Raw genomic sequence first — 25,173 nt, 5'->3', positions numbered from 1 at the left:
TCTGAGTTTTTGCATGGATGAGTGGGCTAGACACCAAAAGTCCCCGGGGAAATATCTGGATTTGACACAAAGCAGCGTTTTAAGTGCAGAAATCACATTGAATGCTAAATTGCAGGTCTAAAGTGCTTGCATGTGTATACATCAATCAGGGAGTGTAATTAGAGTATTGCTTCACACTGACACACCAAACTCACTGTGTAACGCACCGCAAACAGCTGTTTGTGTAGTGACGGCCGTGCGGGACTGGTGCGCACCATGGCGAGATTGCTCTTCCTCATTGATATCAGGTAATGTCCGACTGCCTTTTGATGGTTCTTTCTCTACCATTGTTAAACCTTACATCTATTTTTTTAAATTACATTTTCTACTTGCGGTTCAGTACCTGCAACGAGAATCTGTTATGGAGGGCAAGTCTGCCATTGTGACTTCGGGTAATGGCCGGGGAATCAGGGTTCGATTCCGTTCCAGAGTGAGAGCCTGAGACCCATGCTGTATAAGTAATGTACCTGCCCTGACCGTGCTTTGCAGACCAGGCATCTGTGGTCAGATGGATCCATGACCCAGCGCAAGACGAACTAAATCGAAAGCATTTGCCAAGAATGTGTTATGGAGGGCAAGTCTGCCATTCATTCAACTGTGTGAAACTTTCAATGGTACTTTCTCAGTACCATGGTGACCACGGGTAATGGCCCGGGGAATCCTGGTTCGATTCCGGTCCGTAGTGAGAGCCTAAGAAACGGCTACCACCACCCATCCAAGGAAGGCAGCAGGCACGCTGTGGGCAAAGGAGCAGGAATGGCTACCACCACACATCCAACGAAAGCAGCAGGCATGGCATGAATGTCCCGAGGTAGTGACCAAAAATAACAATGCAGTGATGAGGTGGGTGCACTGAACACAACAGGTAGGTATATGCAGTGATGAGGTGGGTGCACTGAACACAACAGGTAGGTATATGCAGTGATGACGAGTATTACAATGTGCACCTGTCACACACAGACAGATACCAGACAGGCAGAGTGACTGCGTGCACTCATGTAGGTAGGTGGGTGCACTGTGAACAACCGGTAGGTAGGTATATGCAGTGATGAGTACTACAATGTGCACCTGTCACACACAGACAGATACCGGACAGGCAGAGTGGCTCTGCGTGCACTCACATAGGTAGGTGGGTGCACTATGAACAACAGGTAGGTAGGTATATGCAGTGATGAGTATTACAATGTGCACCTGTCACACACAGACAGATACCGGACAGGCAGAGTGGCTCTGCGTGCACTCACATAGGTAGGTGGGTGCACAGTAGGTATATGCAGCCATGGGTATTACAATGTGCACCTGTCACACACACAGGTAGTCACTGAATGTGCTGGGCCTGGTAGTGGCACACACACAGTATGAATTATCAAGGCTGTCTATGCAACACAAGTGTCAGTGGGACACACAGAAAAAAAGATCACAAGAAAAAGATTAGCTCTCAAAAGAGCTGTTGTAGGGTGCTATTTTAGCAATAAGAATCAGCAAGGAGCAAGCTAACAAGCCTACAAGAGCCTAACTAATCTTTCCCTATGAGAGAGTCTGCAGCAGCTTTCCCTTCTCTCACTATTGCAGGCACACGAGTGAGTATAATGGCCGGCGCTGCCTGCCTTTTATAAGGGGGGGAGTGGCTCCAGGAGGGAGTGTAGCCTGATTGGCTACAATCTGCCTGCTGACTGTGATGTAGAGGGTCAAAGTTGACCTTAATAGTGCACTATGGGGGCGAACCGAACTTCCGGAAAAGTTTGCGGTTCTCTGCGAAGTACGCCGGGAACCGTCCGGGCCATTTCTAGTTATAAATAGCAGTAGAGTATGCGTGGATGTACTAAAATATTAGTTTTGAAACGTAAAATCCCAAAAAACCACTTGTTAAACCTTCAAACCCCACTTAGTGCACTGTCAAATGTAAATACTCTGTTACCAATGGCTAATGGTGGACCTTCTATAAAGGAACACCTGGTCTTCTTCAACAGATCAGATAACAATGTGAATTACAAGTTTGAATTGACTGATAAATAATGGCTAGAGAAGGTTGTGCACCAACACAGATGTACAGACAAATATCAGGGCAATTTCTGGTACACACCATGCAATCTCCCATCAAATAGATGGTAAAATAGATCATTTCCAACAGGTCCGATCTGATTTACAATTGTTTTTCTGATTGATTTTCTAAGCTCTTCTATACAAAATCAATCAGAAAAATGATCGGAAATCAGATTGGACTTGTCGGAAATTATCTATTCGACCAGCTATCTGATGGGAAATTGCATGGTGTGTGCCAGGCATACAGTAACAATCAGGCCAGGAGACACTAGAACTTCCTAATAAAAAAATGTTGATGGAACTTTTATGTCTGTTTTCTATGGGCAGCTGAAGGTATTGAATAACCGTCTGTCATCTGCTCCTGTTCACCGGGCAGGCATTTGCCATACACTAAATTGTATCTTTGTCTGAAAAGTGGAGCTTTGAAGGTGTGCTTAAGGGTTTCAAGGGTTTTAGTGGCAGTGGTGTTTCGGAGGGAATTCCAGAGAAAGGAAGAAGCTTGTGAGAAGTCCTGTATATGCAAGTAAGAAGAGGTCATTCAACTGGAGGACAGAACAAGGTTGTATATAGAGTATAGGATGTGGTTGGTGAGTTTCTAGAAACGGAGATATTGCATGGAGGAGAAAAGTTTTGTAGGACTTTGGAAAGCAATGTTATAATTGTACAATTAAATTATAATACCATTTTGGAAACCCAGCTGTGTCCACCCCAGAATGTAGTGTGTATGTGAACCGAGAGCTGTTCTGTGTTTACAATTAACTCCTAACAATAACCAGAATAGAGAAAAGAGTTTCTCCTAGCTTAGTAATAATGTTGTTATATTACCTGATAAAGAGAGTGCAAATGCAAATACAGGATCTTCTCAAAAAATTAGCATATTGTGATAAAGTTCATTATTTTCTGTAATGTACTGATAAACATTAGACTTTCATATATTTTAGATTCATTACACACAACTGAAGTAGTTCAAGCCTTTTATTGTTTTTCTTATTGATGATTTTGGCATACAGCTCATGAAAACCCAAATTTCCTATCTCAAAAAATTAGCATATTTCATCCGACCAATAAAAAAAAAAGTCTTTTTAAAACAAAAAAAAAGTCAACCTTCAAATAATTATGTTCAGTTATGCACTCAATACTTGGTCGGGAATCCTTTTGCAGAAATGACTGCTTCAATGCGGCGTGGCATGGAGGCAATCTGCCTGTGGCACTGCTCAGGTGTTATGGAGGCCCAGGATGCTTCGATAGCGGCCTTAAGCTCATCCAGAGTGTTGGGTCTTGTGTCTCTCAACTTTCTCTTCACAATATCCCACAGATTCTCTATGGGGTTCAGGTCAGGAGAGTTGGCAGGCCAATTGAGCACAGTAATACCATGGTCAGTAAACCATTTACCAGTGGTTTTGGCACTGTGAGCAGGTGCCAGGTTGTGCTGAAAAATGAAATCTTCATCTCCATAAAGCTTTGCAGCAGATGGAAGCATGAACCCACTTTTGAACCAGAAACAGCGGCAGAAGCGCCTGACCTGGGCTACAGAGAAGCAGCACTGGACTGTTGCTCAGTGGTCCAAAGTACTTTTTTCGGATGAAAGCAACTTTTACATGTCATTTGGAAATCAAGGTGCCAGAGTCTGGAGGAAGACTGGGGAGAGGGAAATGCCAAAATGCCTGAAGTCCAGTGTCAAGTACCCACAGTCAGTGATGGTCTGGGGTGCCATGTCAGCTGCTGGTGTTGGTCCACTGTGTTTTATCAAGGGCAGGGTCAATGCAGCTAGCTATCAGGAGATTTTGAAGCATTTCATGCTTCCATCTGCTGAAAAGCTTTATGGAGATGAAGATTTCATTTTTCAGCATGACCTGACACCTGCTCACAGCGCCAAAACCACTGGTAAATGGTTTACTGACCATGGTATTACTGTGCTCATTTGGCCTGCCAACTCTCCTGACCTGAACCCCATAGAGAATCTGTGGGATATTGTGAAGAGAACGTTGAGAGACGCAAGACCCAACACTCTGGATGAGCTTAAGGCCGCTATCGAAGCATCCTGGACCTCCATAACACCTGAGCAGTGCCACAGGCTGATTGCCTCCATGCCACGCCGCATTGAAGCAGTCATTTCTGCAAAAGGATTCCCGACCAAGTATTGAGTGCATAGCTGAACATAATTATTTGAATGTTGACTTTTTTTGTTTTAAAAACACTTTTCTTTTATTGGTTGGATGAAATATGCTAATTTTTTGAGATAGGAAATTTGGGTTTTCATGAGCTGTATGCCAAAATCATCAATAAGAAAAACGATAAAAGGCTTGAACTACTTCAGTTGTGTGTACTGAATCTAAAATATATGAAAGTCTAATGTTTATAAGTACATTACAGAAAATAATGAACTTTATCACAATATGCTAATTTTTTGAGAAGATCCTGTAGAATATGATTCACAAATAAAGTGTATCTAATACATTTCATTTTCTTCTTCGTTATAGGACGAAGAATAAGTTACCAGCAGCAGAGTTCTCACGATACATAACCAAAGGAAGCACTCTAATTATTAGGGATGTGGCGGAGGAAGATGCTGGGGAATACACAGTGGTGCTGCGGCTAAAGCAGTGGAACCTTATCAAGAACTTAACCATGACACTTAAAGTGAATGGTACATTGATTTACTGTTTATACCCATTTTACCAATTGAGTGAGCAGAAAAGTTCAGTAAAATGCAAGTTCTTGTTCAACAGGAACAGGAATTTTTGGAGGCAGAACCTGACCTTTTCAGGGCTGATCAGATCCAGGAGTTGCTGCACCAGCAGCTTGAGTTGGTCTTGCGAAGTTTCGTTTCTGTTTTCTGGTTCCTGTTAAACCAAAATTCTTATTTTGGTTGAATCTTGTGCTCATTGCTAATCTATCTGTGTACTTGCATCTAAAGGGAACTTTACTTGTACAAAAAAAAAGAGTTGATTTTTACTTACCTAGGGCCTCATCCTGCCCCCCGCAATCTATCTGGTCCCTCACTGTTATTTAGGGCTGATTTTCACTAAAACGCTGCAACTGCTTTTCTTCTGTTTTCCACGACTGCGATTCCCCCGCCTTCCGCCTGGTGTACACTGCGATTGCGGTGCATTACCCTTTGCGATTTCCCACAGGAGCCAAAAAGCGGCCAGGAAAATATTTTAAATTGCTGAAAAATTGCATAGTAGTGCTATGCGATATTCCTATGCGCCTATACTTTGTATAGGAGGCCAGATGCACAAAAGATGCAGCAGGCACAATGACTGCAATCAGAAAAAATTGCAGCACAAATACAGTGCCCTAATGGAAACATCCTTGCATGGTTTCCATCAATAAAGTGTACCTAGTGTTTTGCGATCATAATGCAATTAGTTCGCAAAATGGAAAATAGGCCTTATTTGCCTGAATGAAAATTTTCCAGACGTTCTACACCATTTTATTTGCTACAAAAATCAAACAGGTTTCCATCTGAGTTTTCAAGCAAACAGAGTTTGTGCACGTTAGGTGTGCTGCCAGATCATTTTCTGAAGCTAGTGGCAACAGACATGTAGAACAGACCCATGCTTTCCTATGGGCCCATTCATACAGTCCATTCCTGACCACATGATAATTAGTGGGTGTGGTGCCAGTGCAAAGGAAATGATGCACCTCCCCTCTGCAGGAATGGAAGCACCTTCAGCAGACCACCAGAGCAGTACAGCCCATCAGGTACACTACCTGCTCCGGCTGCTGCATCATGGTGTGGACCAAACCATGTAAAATATACAAATGTGCAAAAAGGTGATTAAATTGGCATAAAACCCATACAATTACCATATTTACTTTTGTGCACAAGTAATAGTGTCTGTTTACAAATTACAAGTTCCCAAAGTACAGTCTAGATGCCCTGAAAGCTGCTATTAATAGCTTCTGTATTTATATATTAAAAACTTCTATTGATCGTTTCTCAACTGTGTGCATATTAGAAGCAGCGAGAGCTCATTTTCAGCACAGTTAGGAATGTAGCAACAGAGGAATGTAAACAAAAGATGTCATCACTTCTAGTGCTGTGTTTAACTGTTTGAATGCTGTTCTGCTACAAGTTTTTGTGGCAGTAGGTTTAAGGCTGTAAGTAATTTTTTAGAGCAAAGAAGAAATGCTAAGTTTCAGACCACTTTAAATTGGTTCGATTATCACGTGGTACAGAGTTGTATTGTATTTTCCTTTTTTTTCTGCAGTAAAGCCTCACATTTATGAAAAGTCACTATCGGTTCAGGAACCATATCCATATACACTGGGCAGCAGACAGTCTCTAACATGCACTGTGTTTGGTGTTCCTCCACCTACCATAACGTGGACGTGGCATCCGTGTCCAAGAAACTACTCCAGGGGAAGGTGAGTGATATAAACACAGCATCCAGTTACATGGTTTATTGTGATTCGTCAATAGGAACTTGTCAGTAGTGAGGGTCGTGTCCAGGAGAACTCATGGAAAAGCGTTTGATTTGTTTGATCAGCTGATAGACTTGCAAAGCTCTGATATGCTGCGATCACATCCTGCTTTAGCACATGATCATGACTAGCAAATTGGAGACTTACAGTACATATCTGTCACCTGACCAAACTGATCACATGCTTCTCCATGAGTTCTCCTAGACATGAACATCACTGCTTGTCAAGATGGCTTTCATTGAGAAGCATGTACAGTTGTGCTCATAAGGTTGCGTGCTCTGGCAGAATTTATAGTAATTTATTAACCATTTTTTTATGGAATATGTAAGATAACACGGCTTTCCGATGGGCTTCTGTGGAAATAGCCTACTGTGCTGGCGTGAGCTGTCTTGGCTTACAACCTTGGCTCTGTAATGTTGCCTGAGGGATCAAGTTCCAGTCCCTGACAGACAACCTGCCTCATACGTGTGTACAAGCCTTTCATTTCTCAACAGTGGGAGGAGATGGGCTGGGTCAGGCCATCAGCTTTGTGCTGGTATCTTGAGAACTCCCAATCTACAGGCAGTACGGAGCTACTGGATTCAGCCAGGTGGCATCTGTACAAAAATGGCACAGAAGAAAAAAGGTGCATGGTGAAGCTAAGATTAGTTTTTTTTTTTTTTTTTGGCTTCACTAGCTATAAATAATTCTATTCTCACACTAAACCCTCCCTCTACCAATGCCTAACCTTAACCCATCCACACCCTTGGCTAACCTCAACCACCCACCCCCATGGCTAATCTTACCCCCCAACCCCCCAGCCTCCACCCCCGCTTGCGCCTATCCCCTACAATTTGATATTTGAATTTGCCGCTGGTAGCAGACACCCGAATTTCCCATATTGGCTAGGTGGGTCCTTTCAACATATTTATTGCAAAAAGTACAGATGTGCTATTCACATTTTGTGACTTGCTAATTAATGCAGGTATACTACCATACACATTAAAAATGGAAGACTGAATAGGGCAATTACTATTAAAGCATAAGCTCATGACAATGAATGCGGTCTTAATTAGTGATGATCTATAAACAGGGCTCTCTATATTCCCTCTGTACAAACTCTAAATATTCAGCTGTGTTGAGTAAGGCCCAGTGCACACCAAAACCGCTAGCAGATCCTCAAAACGCTAGAGGTTTTTGGAGCAGATTTCAGAGCGATTCTAGAAATGTTTAGAGAGGTTTCTAAACATGCCTAGCGTTTTTGGGAGCTTTTTTGTGTAGCAGATTACAAATATTGTTACAGTAAAAGCTGTTACTGAACAGCTTCTGTAACAAAAACGCCTGGAAAACCGCTCTGATCTAGCGTTTTCCAGAGCGGTTTGAGCTTTTCCTATACTTTACTTTGAGGCAGAAACACTTCTGCAAACTTCAAAGTGCTGCAGGACCCATGTTTGCGGTTTGCTAAAAAACGCAAACCGCCGGTGTGCATCATCTCATTGAAATACATTAGCCAAGCGTTTTCCAAGGCGGAAGCGGTTTGCAGATCACTTCAAAAACCACTCGGTGTGCACCAGGCCTCTTTCCTTGGAAGCTCGCAGGCTGGAATTCATTAGGTGTCTTGCTTGAGTTTTGTTATTCTGTACTATAGAGAAGAACCCTCATAATGTAGCATTGAGCATTTAAGTCTGAGCAAGAATTGGACACTGAAATGTAAAATCCCTCTTACGTACTCGGACATCTGGTTCCAATGTGTTATGTACCAAGGAGAAAATAATTCCCTTACAAAAGCTCTGGCAATTACTTTATTAGCCATTCCTCAAATAGTTTGTGGATTTGAGAAATAAAAAAATAAGGGAAAAATAACAGGCAATTTTCTTTACTCATCATAATTTTTCTTTTCCTTGTAATCACTCTCTCATATTGTTTGGCTGATTGTTGTTTGAGATAAGCTGCACAGTCCCACTGAAAAATAGGAGCAAAACTGGTGCAGATTTGGAGCAGATGCCCAAAATGGATCAACGATTCTGACAAGAATTCTGACAAATCAAGGATTTTAAGTAACTGCAACATAAGCTCAGCATCAGCATTGCTCCGATTTTCCTGGTATGGCTTTTGATGAATCTCTCCCATGAATTTATATTCTTTCTTTGCTCTGTTGTGCACATACACTGTACATTGCAGAAAATAATTACCATATTTTCAGACTATTAGATGCACCTTGGTTTAGAGGACAAAAACCAAAGGAAAAAATATACTAAACTATACTATATAATCAGGGCTGGATTTGTACGCTTTACCGCCCAAGGCCACTATCACCAGCCGCCCCCCTTCTGTATAGGTAGCGAGATGACCCCTCCCCCCTTCCCCCCAGTATAGGTAGCCTGATTACCCTTTCCCCCCTTCCCCCCAGTATAGGTAGCCAGATTACCCTTTCCCCCCTTCCCCCCAGTATAGGTAGCCTGATTACCCTTTCCCCCCTTCCCCCCAGTATAGGTAGCCTGATTACCCTTTCCCCCCTTCCCCCCAGTATAGGTAGCCAGATGACCCTTTCCCCCCTTCCCCCCCAGTATAGGTAGCCTGATTACCCTTTCCCCCCTTCCCCCCAGTATAGGTAGCCAGATTACCCTTTCCCCCCTTCCCCCCCAGTATAGGTAGCCTGAATACCCTTTCCCCCCTTCCCCCCAGTATAGGTAGCCTGATTACCCTTTCCCCCCTTCCCCCCAGTATAGGTAGCCAGATGACCCCCTCCCCCCTTTCCCTCCAGTATAGGTAGCCTGATTACCCTTTTCCCCCTTCCCCCCAGTATAGGTAGCCAGATGACCCCCTCCCCCCTTTCCCCCCAGTATAGGTAGCCTGATTACCCTTTCCCCCCTTCCCCCCAGTATAGGTAGCCAGATTACCCTTTCCCCCCTTCCCCCCCAGTATAGGTAGCCTGATTACCCTTCCCCCCCTTCCCCCCAGTATAGGTAGCCTGATTACCCTTTCCCCCCTTCCCCCCAGTATAGGTAGCCAGATGACCCTTTCCCCCCTTCCCCCCAGTATAGGTAGCCAGATGACCCCCTCCCCCCTTTCCCTCCAGTATAGGTAGCCAGATGACTCGCTTAATCCCTCCTTTTCCCACCCCCCCCCTCCTTTCAGTATAGGTAGCCAGTTCACCTTCACACCACAGCAGCCATCAGTGTCACTCATTTCTCCACTCGGCTCCAGTGCAGAAGTTTCCACTTCCTTTCTGTCTCCAATGTAGCCCAAGTCCATTGCCACCAGCCACAATGCAAACGTGCACAGAGAGCAAGGGTATAACGGTCAGGCGCTCACCTGATCTCCCTGCATTGCAGCATTTGCAAGCTTGCAAATGCTGCACCAGTTTAGCCTGCTGCTTTGGTGCCCTTGCTCCTGTGGTGCCCTAGGCCATGGCCTAGGATGCCTTGACCTAAATCCATCCCTGTATATAATATATTAATATACTATACTATACTATACTCCATGGTGCATGAGCCTCTCCCCCCCCCCCCCCCAATTATTATGTCTGTCTTGTACCTTCCATGTACCTCTTGCTCCTCTGTCCACCTGTGTCATCTGTACCCGTTTCCTCTGTCCTCCAGTGTCCCCTGTCCCTCTGTGTCTTCTTTCCCCGTTTGACCCCTGTCTCTCGGGGTTCTCTGATCCCCTGGTGTCCTCTGTCCCCCTGTGTCTTCTGTCCCTTGTGTCATCTGTCCCCTTCCTCTGTCCCCGTGTTCTCTGTCCCCGTGTCCTCTGTCCCCGTGTCCTCTGTCCCCCTGCCTCCTGCAGTCACACTGCTCAGAACAAAAGGAATTAGCTGCACAACTTTTGGAAGCCATCTATCCATTTGGCGGGTGGCGTTATCCCTGACTCGCCAAACACGGCTGCCCACAGCTTCCTTTCTTAATGAAGTCAATGCTCCCAAGGGCAACACCACGGCTCCATCATTGTGGCCAATCACTGCACTCACTCCTACTGAAGGAGTGCGGTGATTGGCCCAAATGACAATGCTGCAGTGCCGCCCGCGAGACCATTGGCTTCAATTAAAAAAGGGAGCAGTAGTAACCTCCATATCAATCTCACCTCCGGTTCACATTAAATGATAATTACAAAACTGGTGTTTTTTCTGCCTTGCTTTGCAGTCCCAGAATTGGTACCTGTCCTAATAATCAGAGTATATGAATTTGTCAGCATTGGAGTCAGCATTGCCTGTTCAGCTGAGAATAATGAATCACTCTTGTAACTTGCATGTGAGGAACGCTTACATCGCCCATCAAATGGCAGCTATGGTATTTGTGCAGTAAAACTGTTTCTTCCTTGTAGCATTGGCTGTAGTAAGGCAGAGAATCCAGGTGGCTGTCTAAGGTGCTGAAATGTTACACTGAGGATTTTTACTATGTATAATGCACATACTAATTCTCACCATAACTGACTAAGCAATAGAAGCAGCAATGGAGAATAATCATTAAAAGAAACCCGAGGTGAGAGGGATATGGAAGCTGACATGTTTGTTTCCTTTTAAATAATGCAGATTGCTTGGCCTTCCTGCTGATTATCTGCCTCTTTGAGCCAGAGACCCTGAACAAGCATGCAGATCAGATGTCTATGACAAACCTGGCAAGATTAGCTTCAGGTGTGCGATTTAGACCCTATTGAACAGGAAGATCAGCAGGACTGCCAGGCAACTGGTATTGTTTAAAAGGAAATAAATATGGCAGCTTCCAAAAGTCTCACACCTCGGGCTCCTTTTAATGTGTGCTACCTGCACAAGTTAAAGAACATCTGTTGCTAAAAATTGTAAAATATATAGATATATACTGATGTGTAAATATGCATTTCTCCTGAGTAAAATGCACTTTACATTTATTTTTTCCTGTATTGCTGCCACAGTAGTGAAAATCTGACAGATCTGTCAGGTTTTAGGGCTTGTTTCCACTGTTGCGACGCGATTTCGGCCGCATTCCGACGCTTGTAAAAACGCATGCGGATGCGTTTCCACATGCGTTTTTACCCGCGATTTCGCATGCGATTTCGCATGGCAGGGTGCCATGCGAAATTAACCATGACACTGCCAGGGCTAAATAAAATTGAAAAAGGTGCGAAATCGCACGCGAAATCGCGGGTAAAAACGCATGTAACAAACGCATGCGTTTTTACTATTAAATACATTAGCGGCGATTCGCACGGATTCCCGACGCAGGCGAAATCGTTGGCTCTTTTGTGCGTTTTTTTCACGCTGAAAAAAACGCACCTCAACAACGCTACAGTGGAAACAGGCCCATCCACTTGTATTACATGTGCGGATCTGCATGCGTTGGACGCATGCAGATTCGCGATAGTGGAAACGAGCCCTGAGAGTAGTCCCTCTCCTCATGGGTGATTCTTAATTATTTCTTTATTTACAAAAGCACTTACTGAACTGCAATTGCTCTGTCCAAATGCCAGAATAGTGTGTAAAGGAGAAGGGAAGCTAACATATTTGTATAGATCCTTTCCAGGGATTGCTTTTGTGAAGAATAAAGCTAATACTGAGAACACCCATGAGGAGAAAATCTGTCAGATCTGTTAGCTTTCTACTACTTACTGTAAGTGATAGCAGCCTAGGAGAAAAGTAATTTCTAGTGCATTTTACTCATATAAAATGTACATTTTATTTGTAAGTATTTACAATTTTACAATTTATCGCTATAGTCGTCATTTAAAGCAAACTTGAAAAAAAACCTTATGATAAAATGAATTGTATATGTAGTACAGATAATTAATATAACATTAGTAATAAAGAAAATAGTCTCATATTTTTATTTTTAGTCATATAGTTTTTTTTATAACATTGCATCATTCTGTCATGCTTGCAGTTTAAAAACCACACTCTGTATTTTAAGCTGTAAAACACAGCATAGCTAATAACCTTTTGAACTTTACTGCAATAATACCTTATCTCAAGCTGTCTCTCACTGTTTCTTGGCTATGTAAGTGCTTCAGAAAACAGGACTGTATTAGACCCAAGTTGTGTCCATTAGCTCAGAGAAGCTCTAACTTAAGTTTTGGGGGTTTTTTTTAACTCTTCCTGTAATGAAAACAATATGAGACTATTTTCTTTGCTACTAATGTTCTATTTCTTAGCTGTACTACGGTATCGGTTGAAAAAGGCGCCCGAGCTGCCTGTATGAAAAGGGCGCCGCCATAGACATCAATGTTATTTCTGGAAATATGGGTTACAAGGTGTAGAAAAGGGCGCCCGAGTTTTGATATAGGCTACAAGCGGGCACTCCTTTGTAGACCATATTTTTTCAGCTACAAGGTTTTCGGCTACAGTAGGGCGCCCCTTTGTAGCCCATATTTTTTATTCGGCCGAGTTTTGATATAGGCGCTGGAAGCCGAATTATTTCATTCCCCCACTATCCATGGCGGCCTGGAGGGGGAATAGTAATTAACACAGCCCAGAGTTTTTTTGTAGCCGAAGATTTTATATGGGCTACACCAGGCGCCTTTTTTGTAGCCGAAGTTTTTCTGTAGCTGAAGTTTTTATATGGGCTACACCAGGTGCCTTTTTTTGTAGCCAAAGTTTTTATATGGGCTCCACCAGGCGCCCTTTTTTACAGGCGCCCTTTTCATATAAAGCCTGTACTACACATACAAATCATTATCAAATAAGTTTCTTTTTGCTTCAGGTTTGTTTTAAGTTTAATGGAGTTTAGTGAATCCCTTTATCCAGTGAGGAGAAAGGATAGGAATGTGAAAGTTTCCTCATTCTTTATGTAATTCGGTGTCTGGTCTATCGAGCAGAGTTTGAGTAATGGAGAGTGACAGGGTGATTATACACAAGTCTATACAGTGACAGCGGCCGTTCCATAGGAGGAAAAGGGGGGAGTGCGATCAGTACCACGCTGCTGTTTACTATTCGCCACGGCCTGATCAGGAGGCTCATTTATAACGGCGCACGAGTACTGTATACAAATGTCATGAAGTACACGCTTGCCCCGGAAACGTATTTCATTTAGTGGTTATAATTACACCATTCTATTGTGCTTGGCATGCCGTCTGGAAATGGCAGCAGAAGCTTTTTAAAAATGGCTAAGAAGGCAGGGAGTGAACAGAGAGAGGAGATGGAGGACAGTCTAGCAGCGAAAGGTTGATAACAGTGGCCTGGTCCAGAATAGGCCATGGGAGCCGTCTTATCTCCCTTTGGCAGGAGGTGTTCCTTGTTTCCTGTGCGAAATCAGGAGCGTACGCCGCTTTCCTCTTCTTGTTTGGCTTCCTCCCCTATACAAGACTGTTCCCAGCACTGCTGTTATCTTTGCATCTTCAAACATGGCACAATTTACTTCCTTAAGAGCTTTATGTATTCTTAAGGGTCAAGCTATACCCCCTCCCCCATCCCCCCATCTCCCGCTGCGCTGCATTAACCCCTGTTGGAGCAAAGGAATTGCAAATTCTGGCCATACCTTAAAGGGAACCTGAGACGAGAAGTGTCTCAGGTTCCATACTTACCTTATAGGGGTTCTGTGGAGGGTTAAAAAGCAAAGAAACGGACACTTACCTGGAGCTTCTATCGGCTCCCTGCAGCTGTCATGTCCCGCGCCCTCCTCCTAAAATCTTCCATTCCCTGCCTAACTAGACTGCAGCTCCGCGGCCGTGGCCGCACACATGTATGCTCCCACTCGCATCTCCGGGAGCTTACTGAGCAGGAACCCCTTTAAGCCCCTAGCCGTCTCCACGAGAGACGAGAAGCATCTCAGGTACCATACTTACCTGGGGCTTCCTTAAGCCCCTTTAAAGGGAACTTTAACTGATGGTTAATATGGATGTTTACTTTTAAACAATACAAGTTGCCTGGCAGTCCTGCTGATCTATTTGGCTGCAGTATTGGCTGAATCACAGACCTGAAACAAGCATGCAGCTAATCCAGTCTGACTTCAGTCAGAGCACCTGATCTGCATGCTTGTTGCGGGGCTGTGGCTAAAAGTATTAGAGACACAGCATGCAGCTAATCCAGTCTGACTTCAGTCAGAGCACCTGATCTGCATGCTTGTTGCGGGGCTGTGGCTAAAAGTATTAGAGACACAGGATCAGCAGGAGTCAGGCAAATGGTATTATTTTAAAAGGAAAAATCCATATACTTCTCAGTTTAGGTTCCCTTTAAGGCTGCTTGTCCTTCTCTGTCTCCCAGTGTTGCCAACCTTTCACGTTATTTCTTACTGACAAATACCTAAAAATTTACTGACAAAAGATTGGTTTTACTGACAAAATCCCCTGCGCCGGAGCGCTGACAAAAATGGGCGTGGCATGCCGAAAAATGGGCGTGGTCACACAACAGAATGTGGGCGTGGGTGGGGCCAAATATATATGATTTTAATAGTACTGTAAAAGGTCTGCCGGGGAAGTTTGAGCTCTGCCATAGTGTTTCCCCCCCCTTCCCCCAAAATACATGTAGAGCGCGATTCCACTTGAGCGGCGTGCGTCTGCGAGACGCGCGCCGGATCTTCTGGGTCTGCAGGGAAAGCAGACGAATCCCATCAGCCTTGCCATGCACGGCTATGGGATCCGCAGCCTCCCACGCGGATTCAGATGGAAAAGCCAGCCGAATCGCTAGCGGTAGCGATTCGGCCGGCATTACCATTGTACCCTATGGCAGAGTTTCCCTGCACTATTCGCCTGCGGGGAAACTCTGCGGATTTACGGCAGTTTCCGCTCAAGTGGAAACGCGCCCGTAAGCTTACAGCATTTCACCAAAAATCCACATAATCTGGCAGAGGTTCTTCCAAAATACAGATAATATGGCAGTGGTTCCCAAAAAATAGATGTAATCTGGCAGCAGTGATTCCCCCAACATACACATAATCTGGCAGCAGTTCCCCAAAATACACTTAATCTGACAGCAGTGGTTCCCCAAAAATAGGTAGCCCCAGGTCTATAGGTGTCCCCAGAATAGGTGGCCAGCGGTATAGATGTCCCCAGAACAGGTAGCCAGGGGTAGAGATGTCCCCAGAACAGGTAGCCAGGTGTATATGTCCCCAGTATATGTAGGCAGGTGTATATGTCCCCAGTATATGTAGGCAGGTGTATATGTCCCCAGTATATGTAGGCAGGGGTATATGTCCCCAGTATATGTAGGCAGGGGTATATGTCCCCAGTATATGTAGGCAGGTGTATATGTCCCCAGTATATGTAGGCAGGGGTATATGTCCCCAGTATATGTAGGCAGGGGTATATGTGCCCAGTATATGTAGGCAGGTATATATGTCCCCAGTATATGTAGGCAGGTGTATATGTCCCCAGTATATGTAGGCAGGGGTATATGTCCCCAAAATAAGTAGTCAGGTGTGCCCCCAGCAGGAGGGGAGCAGTGCAGAGAAGGAGAGCTGTGGGCACAGCGGGGAAGGGGGCCATCTACCCCCTCCTTCCCTCACCTTGGGGCTCCCCCTCACTCGCTCTCCCCTGCAGAACTAAGTGTTGTGCGGTGGCTAGCAGCGGATGGAACTTACCTCCGTCTCGTTGCAGGCGCGGGATGGTCTCCTGGATTTGCCACTAGTCTGGTCTGATCCAGATCAGAGCAGCTTCACCAGAACTTCCGGCGCTTGGAATGAGACGGAGGTAAGTTCTGCCCGCTGCCAAACGCCGCACAACACTTAGTTCTGGAGGCGAGAGCGAGGGGGGGAGAGTCTGAAGGTGAGGGAAGGAGGGGAGACGTCCCCCCTTCCCCACTGTGCCCACAGCTTTCCCTCTTCTTTGCGCTGCTCTCTTCCTGATCACAGGGCGGCCGCCCTTACGGTCACTGCTGGATTCCTTACGGAATTAACGGGCAGCTAAATTTCTAACAAAATTTACGGTATCCCCTAAATTTAAGGGCAGTTGGCAACACTGCTGTCTCCCTGGGTGGCTCTGGTCCCCCGTAATTAAGCCTAAAAGCCTGGCCAAGTCTCGCTTCATTTCGCATGTGCGACTCAACCATGCGTACTCCCCGGGCCGCACATGCGCAATGAAGCGCGACTAAGCCGGGCTTTAGGGCTGAATTACGGGGGACCAGAGCTACCCAGGGAGACGGCAGAGGAGGAGCAGCCTTAAAGGGGCCCAGGTAAGTATGGTACCTGAGATGCGTATCGTCTCAGGTACGTTTTAAAGTGAACCCAAGGTGAGAGTGTTATGTAGTCGGCCATATTTAATACCTCTCAAACTATACTAGTTGCCTGGCAGTCGTGCTGGTCTATTTGGCTGCAGTAGTGTCTGAACAACACCAGAAACAAGCATGCAGCTAATCTTGTCAGATCTGACAATAATATCAGACACATCTGATCTGCTGCATGCTTGTTCAGGGTCTATGGCTGAAAGTATTAGAGGTAGAGAATCAGCAGGACTGCCAGGCAACTGGTATTGCTTATAAGGAAATAAATATGGCAGCTTCCATATCACTCTCACCGTGGGTTCACTTTAAAGGACATCTGAACTGAAAGGGATAAGGAGGCTTCCATATATATTTCCTTTTAAACAATAGCAGTTGACTGGCAGTCCTGTTGATCTCTTTGGCTGCAGTAGTGTCTGGATCACTTCAGACAGAAACATCTGATCTGCATGCTTGTTTAGGGTCTATGGCTACAAGTATTAGAGGCAGAGGATCAGCAGGACTACCAGGCAATGCAGATTGCCTAAGAGGAAACAAATTTGGCAATCTCCTCAACCCTCTGGCTTCAGGTGTCCTTTCACGCCATGGCATGTTGGATTCCAGCATTGCATGTGGATATCAGTGCATAAGTCTTTTAGTGAAGTGTAGAAATTTCTCAGCATGCTGGCACATGTCTATATTGTCTGCAGGGTTAACAGCAGGGTTGCCAGGCAACTAGTATTGTTTAAAAGAAAATAAATATGGCAGCGTCCATTGGTCTCACGTTGGGTTCACTTTAAGGAGCATATTGTGGGTAATGGGAATATGATATTTAAGGTGACACTTAAAGAGACTCTGTAACAAAATGTTGAGCCTTATTTCTTCTATACTATAAGTTCCTATACCTGTTCTAATGTGCTCTGGCATACTGCAGCCTTTTCTAGTTGCACTGTCTCTGTAATAAATCTTATCTTCTTTCCTCTGTCGGCTCTGTCGGGTTCAGGCTGGAATGTGTGGAATGTGCAGCACTGCTTGTGATAGGCAGAAGCTTTACACACCCTCTCCAAGCTCTCCTCTCAGCCTATCACACTCTGGTTAGCAGCCAAGTCTTTTGTTTGTAAACACTGCCTTAAACTGGCAATTACAAGCCAGGATTGCAGCAGGGAGTTGCAGAAACAGCACTGAGGTACCCAGGAGAACATAATGAATAGAATCGTACGCTTTTTATTGTAAGAATTTTAGAGTACAGATTCTCTTTAAGTAAAAAAATAAAATGATTTTAACTTACCTGGGGCTTCTTGCCCCCTGGAGTCCTCCTGTACCCATGACGCCGGTCCAAGTCCCTCCGGCCAGCATCGGCAACCCCCGCAAAGCTGGCCTGTCGCCATCAGTCAGTGGCTACTGCGTATGTGTGGCCCCAAGCCATGCACACCCTGATCGCGCTCCGTGGCCGGGAGCACTCTACGCATGCGCAGTAGCGAGTTCTATGTGCCGAGCACGCGTAGATCGCTCCTGGGAGCACGATGAAGAGCCGTGTGGCCAGCTTATCCGGGTCGTCGCTGCTTGCTGGTGGGACTTGGACTGGCGTCGTGGGCACAGGAGGACTCCAGGGGGCTGCAAGAAGCCCCAGGTATGTTAAAATTATTTTTTAAAGTTAGCTTTAAAGATTCCCTTTAAGACGTCCCTGACCTGAACGAGTTAACGCTGGAATTCCGGGTGGAAGTGTGGAATTGCTGTAAGATCTTTGAAAAAATAATTGCAGGGGCTCTCAGCTTCCTGCTACTGTGCGCTGCCAGATTTATGACCGTCTTCCTCCTCCTCACCTCCTTTTTGGTTTATAAAATTAAAATAGAAATGATGACCGCTCTTGAAGTCTGCTCGTCCTTATTCATAGCAAACAGAAAGGAAAACACCGAGCTATGGTCAAGGACGGGGCTGTCGGAAAGGCAAGAATAAATAATCCCAAATCCCCAGCCTCTTCCCTCCCTCCTTCAAAGTACTCCGAACCTTCTTCAGGGACAGATTCCAAGCGCTGGGGAGTCCCTGCTGGATTTACTGAAGTTAATCTTTAATGAAAAATGATTCAGAAATGAATTGCCTGGCTGTGCTGCAAATACTCTGGCTGTTATACTATCTAAGTCACATGACTGGAACAAAGAAACGGATTGGATGTTGGGATTTTCCTTGTGCCAGGTGGGGTATTAGGGACATATTATATGGCAGCTAGAAGATCAGCACTACAGCCAGGCAACTAGCATTTTTAGAAGGTGGTTAATAATGGCAGCCTTCACACATTACGATTATCATTATTGATTTACAGGGGCATAGCTAGAAATCATAGGGCCCCATAGCAAAGTTTTGGTTGCTCCCTGCAAAAAACGTTATAAGGCAACTTTGTGCCACTCCCCCACGCACACCAATTTAAGGTAGCCAGAGGGTCCCCCCCAGCATTAAGTAGCCCTTCAGTAACAGTAGCCGGAGATACCCCCAAGTAGACACCAGTATAGGTAGCCAAAGGCTCCCCCACAGTACAGGTAGCCAGAAGTAGTATCCCTAGTATTGGTAACCAGAGATGACCCCCGTATAGGTAGCCGGAAGTAGTCCCCTTAGTATAGGTAGCCTAAGGGTACCCAGTATAACATCGATCGCACTAGAGGGACACATGCAAACCCCATTTCCACAAACACAGTTCCCCCTGTGGCTATGGTGATCCCTATGCCACTGTAAAGCGGCAACATATTCTGTGGCACTGTACAGTGTAAGAAACAAACGTGGGGCTCATTATAAGACGCGTACGTTAAAAAGGGGCGATGGGAAAAAAGGGCGCCGGGATTTTAACGATAAACATGGATTACGTTTAAAAATGTATTTCGTTTAAAAGTAATGTTTTTAAACGTTATAAATCATTAAATAATGTGTATTAAATCGGCAATTGTAAAAACGTTAATCTTTCGCTTAAATAATGAACCGCATAATAACGTTTAAAATTTTTTTTACTAAGTAACCCTCCCTGTACCTACCCCTAACCCCTAGACCCCCCTGTTGATGCCTAAACCTAAGACCCCCCCTGTTGGTGCCTAAGTAACCCTCCCTGTACCTACCCCTAACCCCTAGACTCCCCTGTTAGTGCCTAAACCTAAGACCCCCCTGTTAGTGCCTAAACCTAAGACCCCCCTGTTGGTGCCTAAACCTAAGACCCCCCTGTTGGTGCCTAAACCTAAGACCCCCCTGTTGGTGCCTAAACCTAAGACCCCCCTGTTGGTGCCTAAACCTAAGACCCCCCTTTTGGTGCCTAAACCTAAGACCCCCTGTTGGTGCCTAAATCTAAGACCCCCCTGTTGGTGCCTAAACCTAAGACCCCCCCCTGTTGGTGCCTAAACCTAAGACCCCCCTGTTATTTTTTTCGTTTAAAAATAATGTAAAAAAAAAAAAAAAAAAAAAGTAATGTTTTTCGTTTAAAAATAATGTTTGGGAAAAATATTGTACTGGTTTTCGTTTAAAAATAATATTTAAACATGTATAAATCATTAAATAATGTGTAATCATGAGAAACAGTAATAAAACATTAAGTCTCCGGGCGCCGCTTTTAAAACGTTAGTTTTCTCCGGCGCCCTTTTTTCCTACCGGGCGCCCATTAAACGATATTTATTATAGAAGTGAATGGCGGCGCCCGATTTGTCCACTAGCCTCAGGCGCCCGAATTTACTGTTTCCTTATAAGACTGTCCGGCTATGCAAACACACACTCAGGTAGGTGTGTGTGGGGGGGGGGGGGGTTGTGTTTCATCCTCACAATGTATTGCTTCAGGCGAAAAGTCTAGAACTGGCCCTGGAGAATGGAAATTATAAAACAAGATATCTACTAAAGAAACACCCAGGCATTTGAGCACTCACATCTGCACAAGCTAGTGACGGTCAACTGCAACAGGTGCCCACAGTGTTTTTTTTCTGAGTTTTTTTGTGAATTAATTTAATAATTCATAAAATAATCAGGCTGTCAATGATGAACCCTGAACTATGGATATGAGTGCTGTGATAAGGACGGGATGTATACTCCTATTGCCGGCACTCTCCTGGATTTTGTGACACAGAGATAGACTACGCTCAGACGATGCTGACTAATGATGTGATGTGCCAGTGCTGCACAGGACAGCTTGTTCCATTCATGCGTGAATCCAGACGCAGTCCAGCCCTTCCTGATCTCTGCACTGCATTTCCACCTCGCTCCCAGTGGGGTCATTGTGGGAATTTCCATACTGTTTCCACTTCCACGAATTTCATGGCTTCCTCGTGCAAATTCTGTGTATTTATCAGCATGATACCTTCCCTTCCAAAAGCCCAAAGTGTGGAAAAACAAAAGAATTCAATAAAACGGGAGAATTGATGATTAGCAACTGATTTATTATTATATTATCATTAATATTAGATCGAAAGGATCTAATAACTTGGTCACCCCCGGAGTCCACCTCAAAACCTTTGGAGACAGAGCCTTCTGTCATGCTGCCCCTACACTTCGGAACTCCCTGCCACACCCAATCAGGACATCTCCATGCCTGGGACCATTTATGCCCAAACTAAGGAAAGCCCCCTGTTTAGTCTGGCATTTATGAACAACTGACTATTTCCTCTGTAACACAGTCCAGCCTGAAACCCTGTATTGATCTGAGACGTATCTAAGTGCTTTGAGTCCTATGGGTGAAAAGCGCTTTACAAATGCTATTGTATGCCATTGGATTGAATTGTTGGATTCATGTGTAGTTTGGAAAACATTTTTGTAATTTTTTTTATTTATTTTTGTAAAAATATTACTTTTTTGAGGGACTAGTTTGGAAATGCACCGTGTGATTATTACAATTATAGCAAGTTTGAACTGACCTATTTTACAAGACGTGTGCTTTTTCTTATGTCCCTTTCACAGGTGTGATTTCCACTCAGAAAATGCTGTTCCTGTAATTTTAGGGGAGCAAAGCAACAGTCCCAGCAGCAATAAGGTCCAAGTCAGAGAGCGGACGGGCATGATTGAAGGAAGAAACAAGGTAACTTGTACATTATTAATGGGTACCTGAAGTGACACGTGACAGGATGAGATAAAGGTGAATGTACAGTCTCAGACCTACCTAAAACTAGGCTAGGCTGTTTTTCCTTTTCCTCATTTTAAAGGGAATATAATTAAGCAAAAAATGTAATTTACCTTCTTCTAGCCCTAGGTAGTTGTTCCGGTCCTTTCGTTGTCCCTCATTGTCATTCCGCTCTCCGCCCTTCAAAGGGCTGTAGCCCTCGGAAAGCTGGCCGTGGCCGATTGTGCCAGTTGACATGCACAGCCCGGCCACTCGCCTCTTTTATCGCGATTCCATCACCGGTAGTGTCTGACGCATGCGCTTCAGGGGTGGTTTTAGGCATGTGCTATCTGTGCACGTGCACAGGGCCACCATTCCCAGGCTGACTACCACATGCGCTCACTGAGGGGTGACCTGGTCACTATGGCTGCACAGGCACTGGCTTTGACAGCCAGTGCCTCTTGTCACAGTGACACTGTGTAGTGCCCAGAGGAAACCATAGTGCCCAGAGGAAACCCACACAGACACAGGGAGAACATACAAACTCCGTGCAGGTAGTGCTCTGGTTGGGATTTGAACCGGGGACCGAGCATTGCAAGACAATAGAGCACTAACCACTACACCTCTGCGCTGCCCAATGACATTGTTTTGTAAGTGGTCGGCGTATTTTAACAGTGAACCACAGAAGAAACTTTGTGAAATGACACTTCAAACATTGACATAAAGTATTGCTTAAGTGTAATACCCTTTGTTCTGAAGTGTTATTGCGATGAATGTTACACACAGCTACTTTGCGTATCGATGCGCTTTTGAATACATGACCTTTTTAGTGTTTACCAGATGAACGCCCAAAAAAACCTCTCGAAGTGATGTTAGGTTGAAGTACCGGAAGTGTTTTCTATTATAACTAAGTCATTGAGCCTACGGCAGCTATAGTGTTCCAGCGAGATATCCGCCAGGCACGCCACAAACGCACACTGAGAAATCCGTGTCTGTGATTGACTCAAGTGCTTGTACACATTTACAAAATATTAACTTCCACTTTTCTTTAATGACTCACTTCCCAAATACAAAACATTTTTATTCTCACGTCTCAGGTTAGGATTAATCTTCTCACTTTTAGCTCAGGCTAATTTTAGCAAGGGCTGGATACGTGACCAGAAGTGTATTGTCTGTGCTTCACAGAACAAACATAGGCGATTGGCTCTCAAAGGTTACAATGCGGTCTCAGCATTGTGGAGTGTCACAAACATAAATTATACATATATACGTGCCGTACTTATGTGAAGCTATGAAAAAATAACAAAAACATGAGGTGTTTTATTATTTCACATTTTTTTTATGAACAGTCAGGCCCCTTTTACACTTGTATTGCAATTGTGCTTTGTGTTACCGTTTTACAGTAGGGTAACACAATAGCAATGCAAGGCAATGGGGCCTAGCACACTGACCGCGCCACGCCGGAAGTGCCCAAGCCGCCGCAAAGTCAGCATCGCGTTACCGCCAGACTTCCATGGCGGCCAATGTAATGTCAGTAAATGGGTAACGCATTCCTTTAAAGCATACCCGAACTGACATGTGACATGATGAGATAGACATGTGTATGTACAGTGCCAAGCACACAAATAACTAGGCTGTGTTCCTTTTTTTCTGTCTCTGCCTGAAAGAGTTAAATATCAGGTATGTAAGTGGCTGACTCAGTCCTGACTCAGACAGGAAGTGACTACAGTGTGACCCCCACTGATAAGAAATTCCGACTATAAAACGCTTTCCTGGCAGAAAATGGATTCTGAGAGCAAGAAAGAGATAAAAAGAGGAATTTCTTATCAGTGAGGGTCACACTGTAGTCACTTCCTGTCTGAGTCAGGACTGAGTCAGCCATTTACATACCTGATATTTAACTCTTTCAGGCAGAGAAAGAAAAAAAGGAACACAGCATAGTTATTTGTGTGCTAGGCACTGTACATACACATGTCTATTTCATCATGTCACATGTCAGTTCGGATATCCTTTAAAAAAGCTTGGCGGTGGTGTTGCAACACGCATGCACGGAATGATGGGAATCCCAGTGACGTTCTTCCTGTCCAGCAGGGAGTATGTCTCTGGTCGAGGGGCGGGGCGCACTATGTATATGATACTGTTGGCGCACTCTGCCGCAGGGTCATATGTTTGTGATTTTGTGTGTTGCTGTGCAATGCGGAAGGGTTGGGGCATCACACTGCAAACGCACACCTCAAGCAGGTGATTTATTTGATCAGCTGACAGATTTGCAAAGCTCTGATTTCCTGTGATCACATCCTGCTTTAACACATGATCATGACTAGAAAATCAGAGACTTACATATCTGTCACCTGACCAAACTGATCACATGTTTCTCTATGAGTTCTCCAAGATATGAACATCACTAACTCTGATGATACAAAATGGAAATTTACAGGCAGTCAAGATGATTGGTCAACAGATCTAAATATTTTGACTTTGATAAAATTTCAAAGCCTTAATTGTTTCCTGAAGAGACATTCACTTTCCACATTATTTAAGCATATTGTATTATTTTTTCCAGACTGCAAGCACTCTTGTTATAGATGAGGCCGTGATAACTGGTGTTTACAGCTGCATTGCATCCAATAAACTGGGAGCTGAAAGAAGAAATATACGTTTTTTTGTTACAGGTAATGGTATCAGAACAAAATCGTTCATTTCACGGTGATGCATAGAGCTAGTGTTTGTCTAATGCACAGTGTTTCTCCATGCCAATGTTTAGGATGGACTGAGAAATGGAGAAATGTGCTCTATTTGATGATGGACCACACCTTTCCTGATTCAGTCCAATCAATCAATTTGAGCTGTGCCAGAAATGTGTGAGGACCTCGGGTCTTGTGTTGGACATCCCTGGTCTAATGTGACTAGTTAAATGTGACAGACCTGATGCTAGGGGATCACTTCCTTGGACTACATTTGGTACTAACCACAGCTTACTGGTAACAATTCAAAAGTCCTGCTGTTTAAAGGCTCATACCCACGGCACAATTTTATGGTGATTTTTTGCAACATCGTTTAACAAAGCCTTGTTAAGCAATGTTGCTTGATGCAGCCAACCGTGGTGATTGCTAGTCTTTAAACGACTATCACAGCAGATCCAATCAGGAACAATGATTTAGATCACCCTAGACTTCAGTGCAAAAGTACCGCAATTGCATCCCACTCGTCGTGTGCAGTTGATTGTACCCACTGCAGAAGATGGATCAGGGAATGAGCGTGAGCATTTGTCGGATCTCGGGTCGTCGAAAGTTCCCCTAATCCATCCTCTGCAGTCTTCACCTGGGCACCTAGATTTAGAGATGCTCTGGCTCGGCCATTGCAATTTGTCCCTTGTTGAAATTGCGTATGCTTGCCAAATTTTTGTGTGCCTAACTCATCACCTTCACAAATGACTGTTTATTTGTGGTCTAATATATCCCACCCCTTGACAGGTACAGCTAGGATGAGATCAAGAGGTTTATTCATGTCCCCTATCAACGGTTTT

The 25,173-nt window shown here is 44.6% G+C and overlaps 1 protein-coding gene across 2 annotated transcripts in view; it reads left to right on the top strand.

The window, feature by feature from the left end:
- The window catches only part of FLT1 (fms related receptor tyrosine kinase 1), a 105,152-nt gene that overhangs the window by 74,359 nt on the left and 5,620 nt on the right, over window positions 1–25,173 (top strand). For both annotated transcript variants that reach the window (XM_068267009.1, XM_068267008.1), the window contains exons 9-12: window positions 4,563–4,729; window positions 6,300–6,456; window positions 21,509–21,626; window positions 24,211–24,319. In XM_068267009.1, coding sequence (XP_068123110.1) covers window positions 4,563–4,729; window positions 6,300–6,456; window positions 21,509–21,626; window positions 24,211–24,319 — 551 coding nt within the window. The remainder of the gene's footprint in view (window positions 1–4,562; window positions 4,730–6,299; window positions 6,457–21,508; window positions 21,627–24,210; window positions 24,320–25,173) is intronic.

Source organism: Hyperolius riggenbachi, chromosome 2, assembly GCF_040937935.1.
Source record: "Hyperolius riggenbachi isolate aHypRig1 chromosome 2, aHypRig1.pri, whole genome shotgun sequence".
In the NCBI taxonomy this organism is placed as follows: domain Eukaryota; kingdom Metazoa; phylum Chordata; class Amphibia; order Anura; family Hyperoliidae; genus Hyperolius; species Hyperolius riggenbachi.
This window is presented reverse-complemented; position numbering and strand designations above follow the sequence as displayed.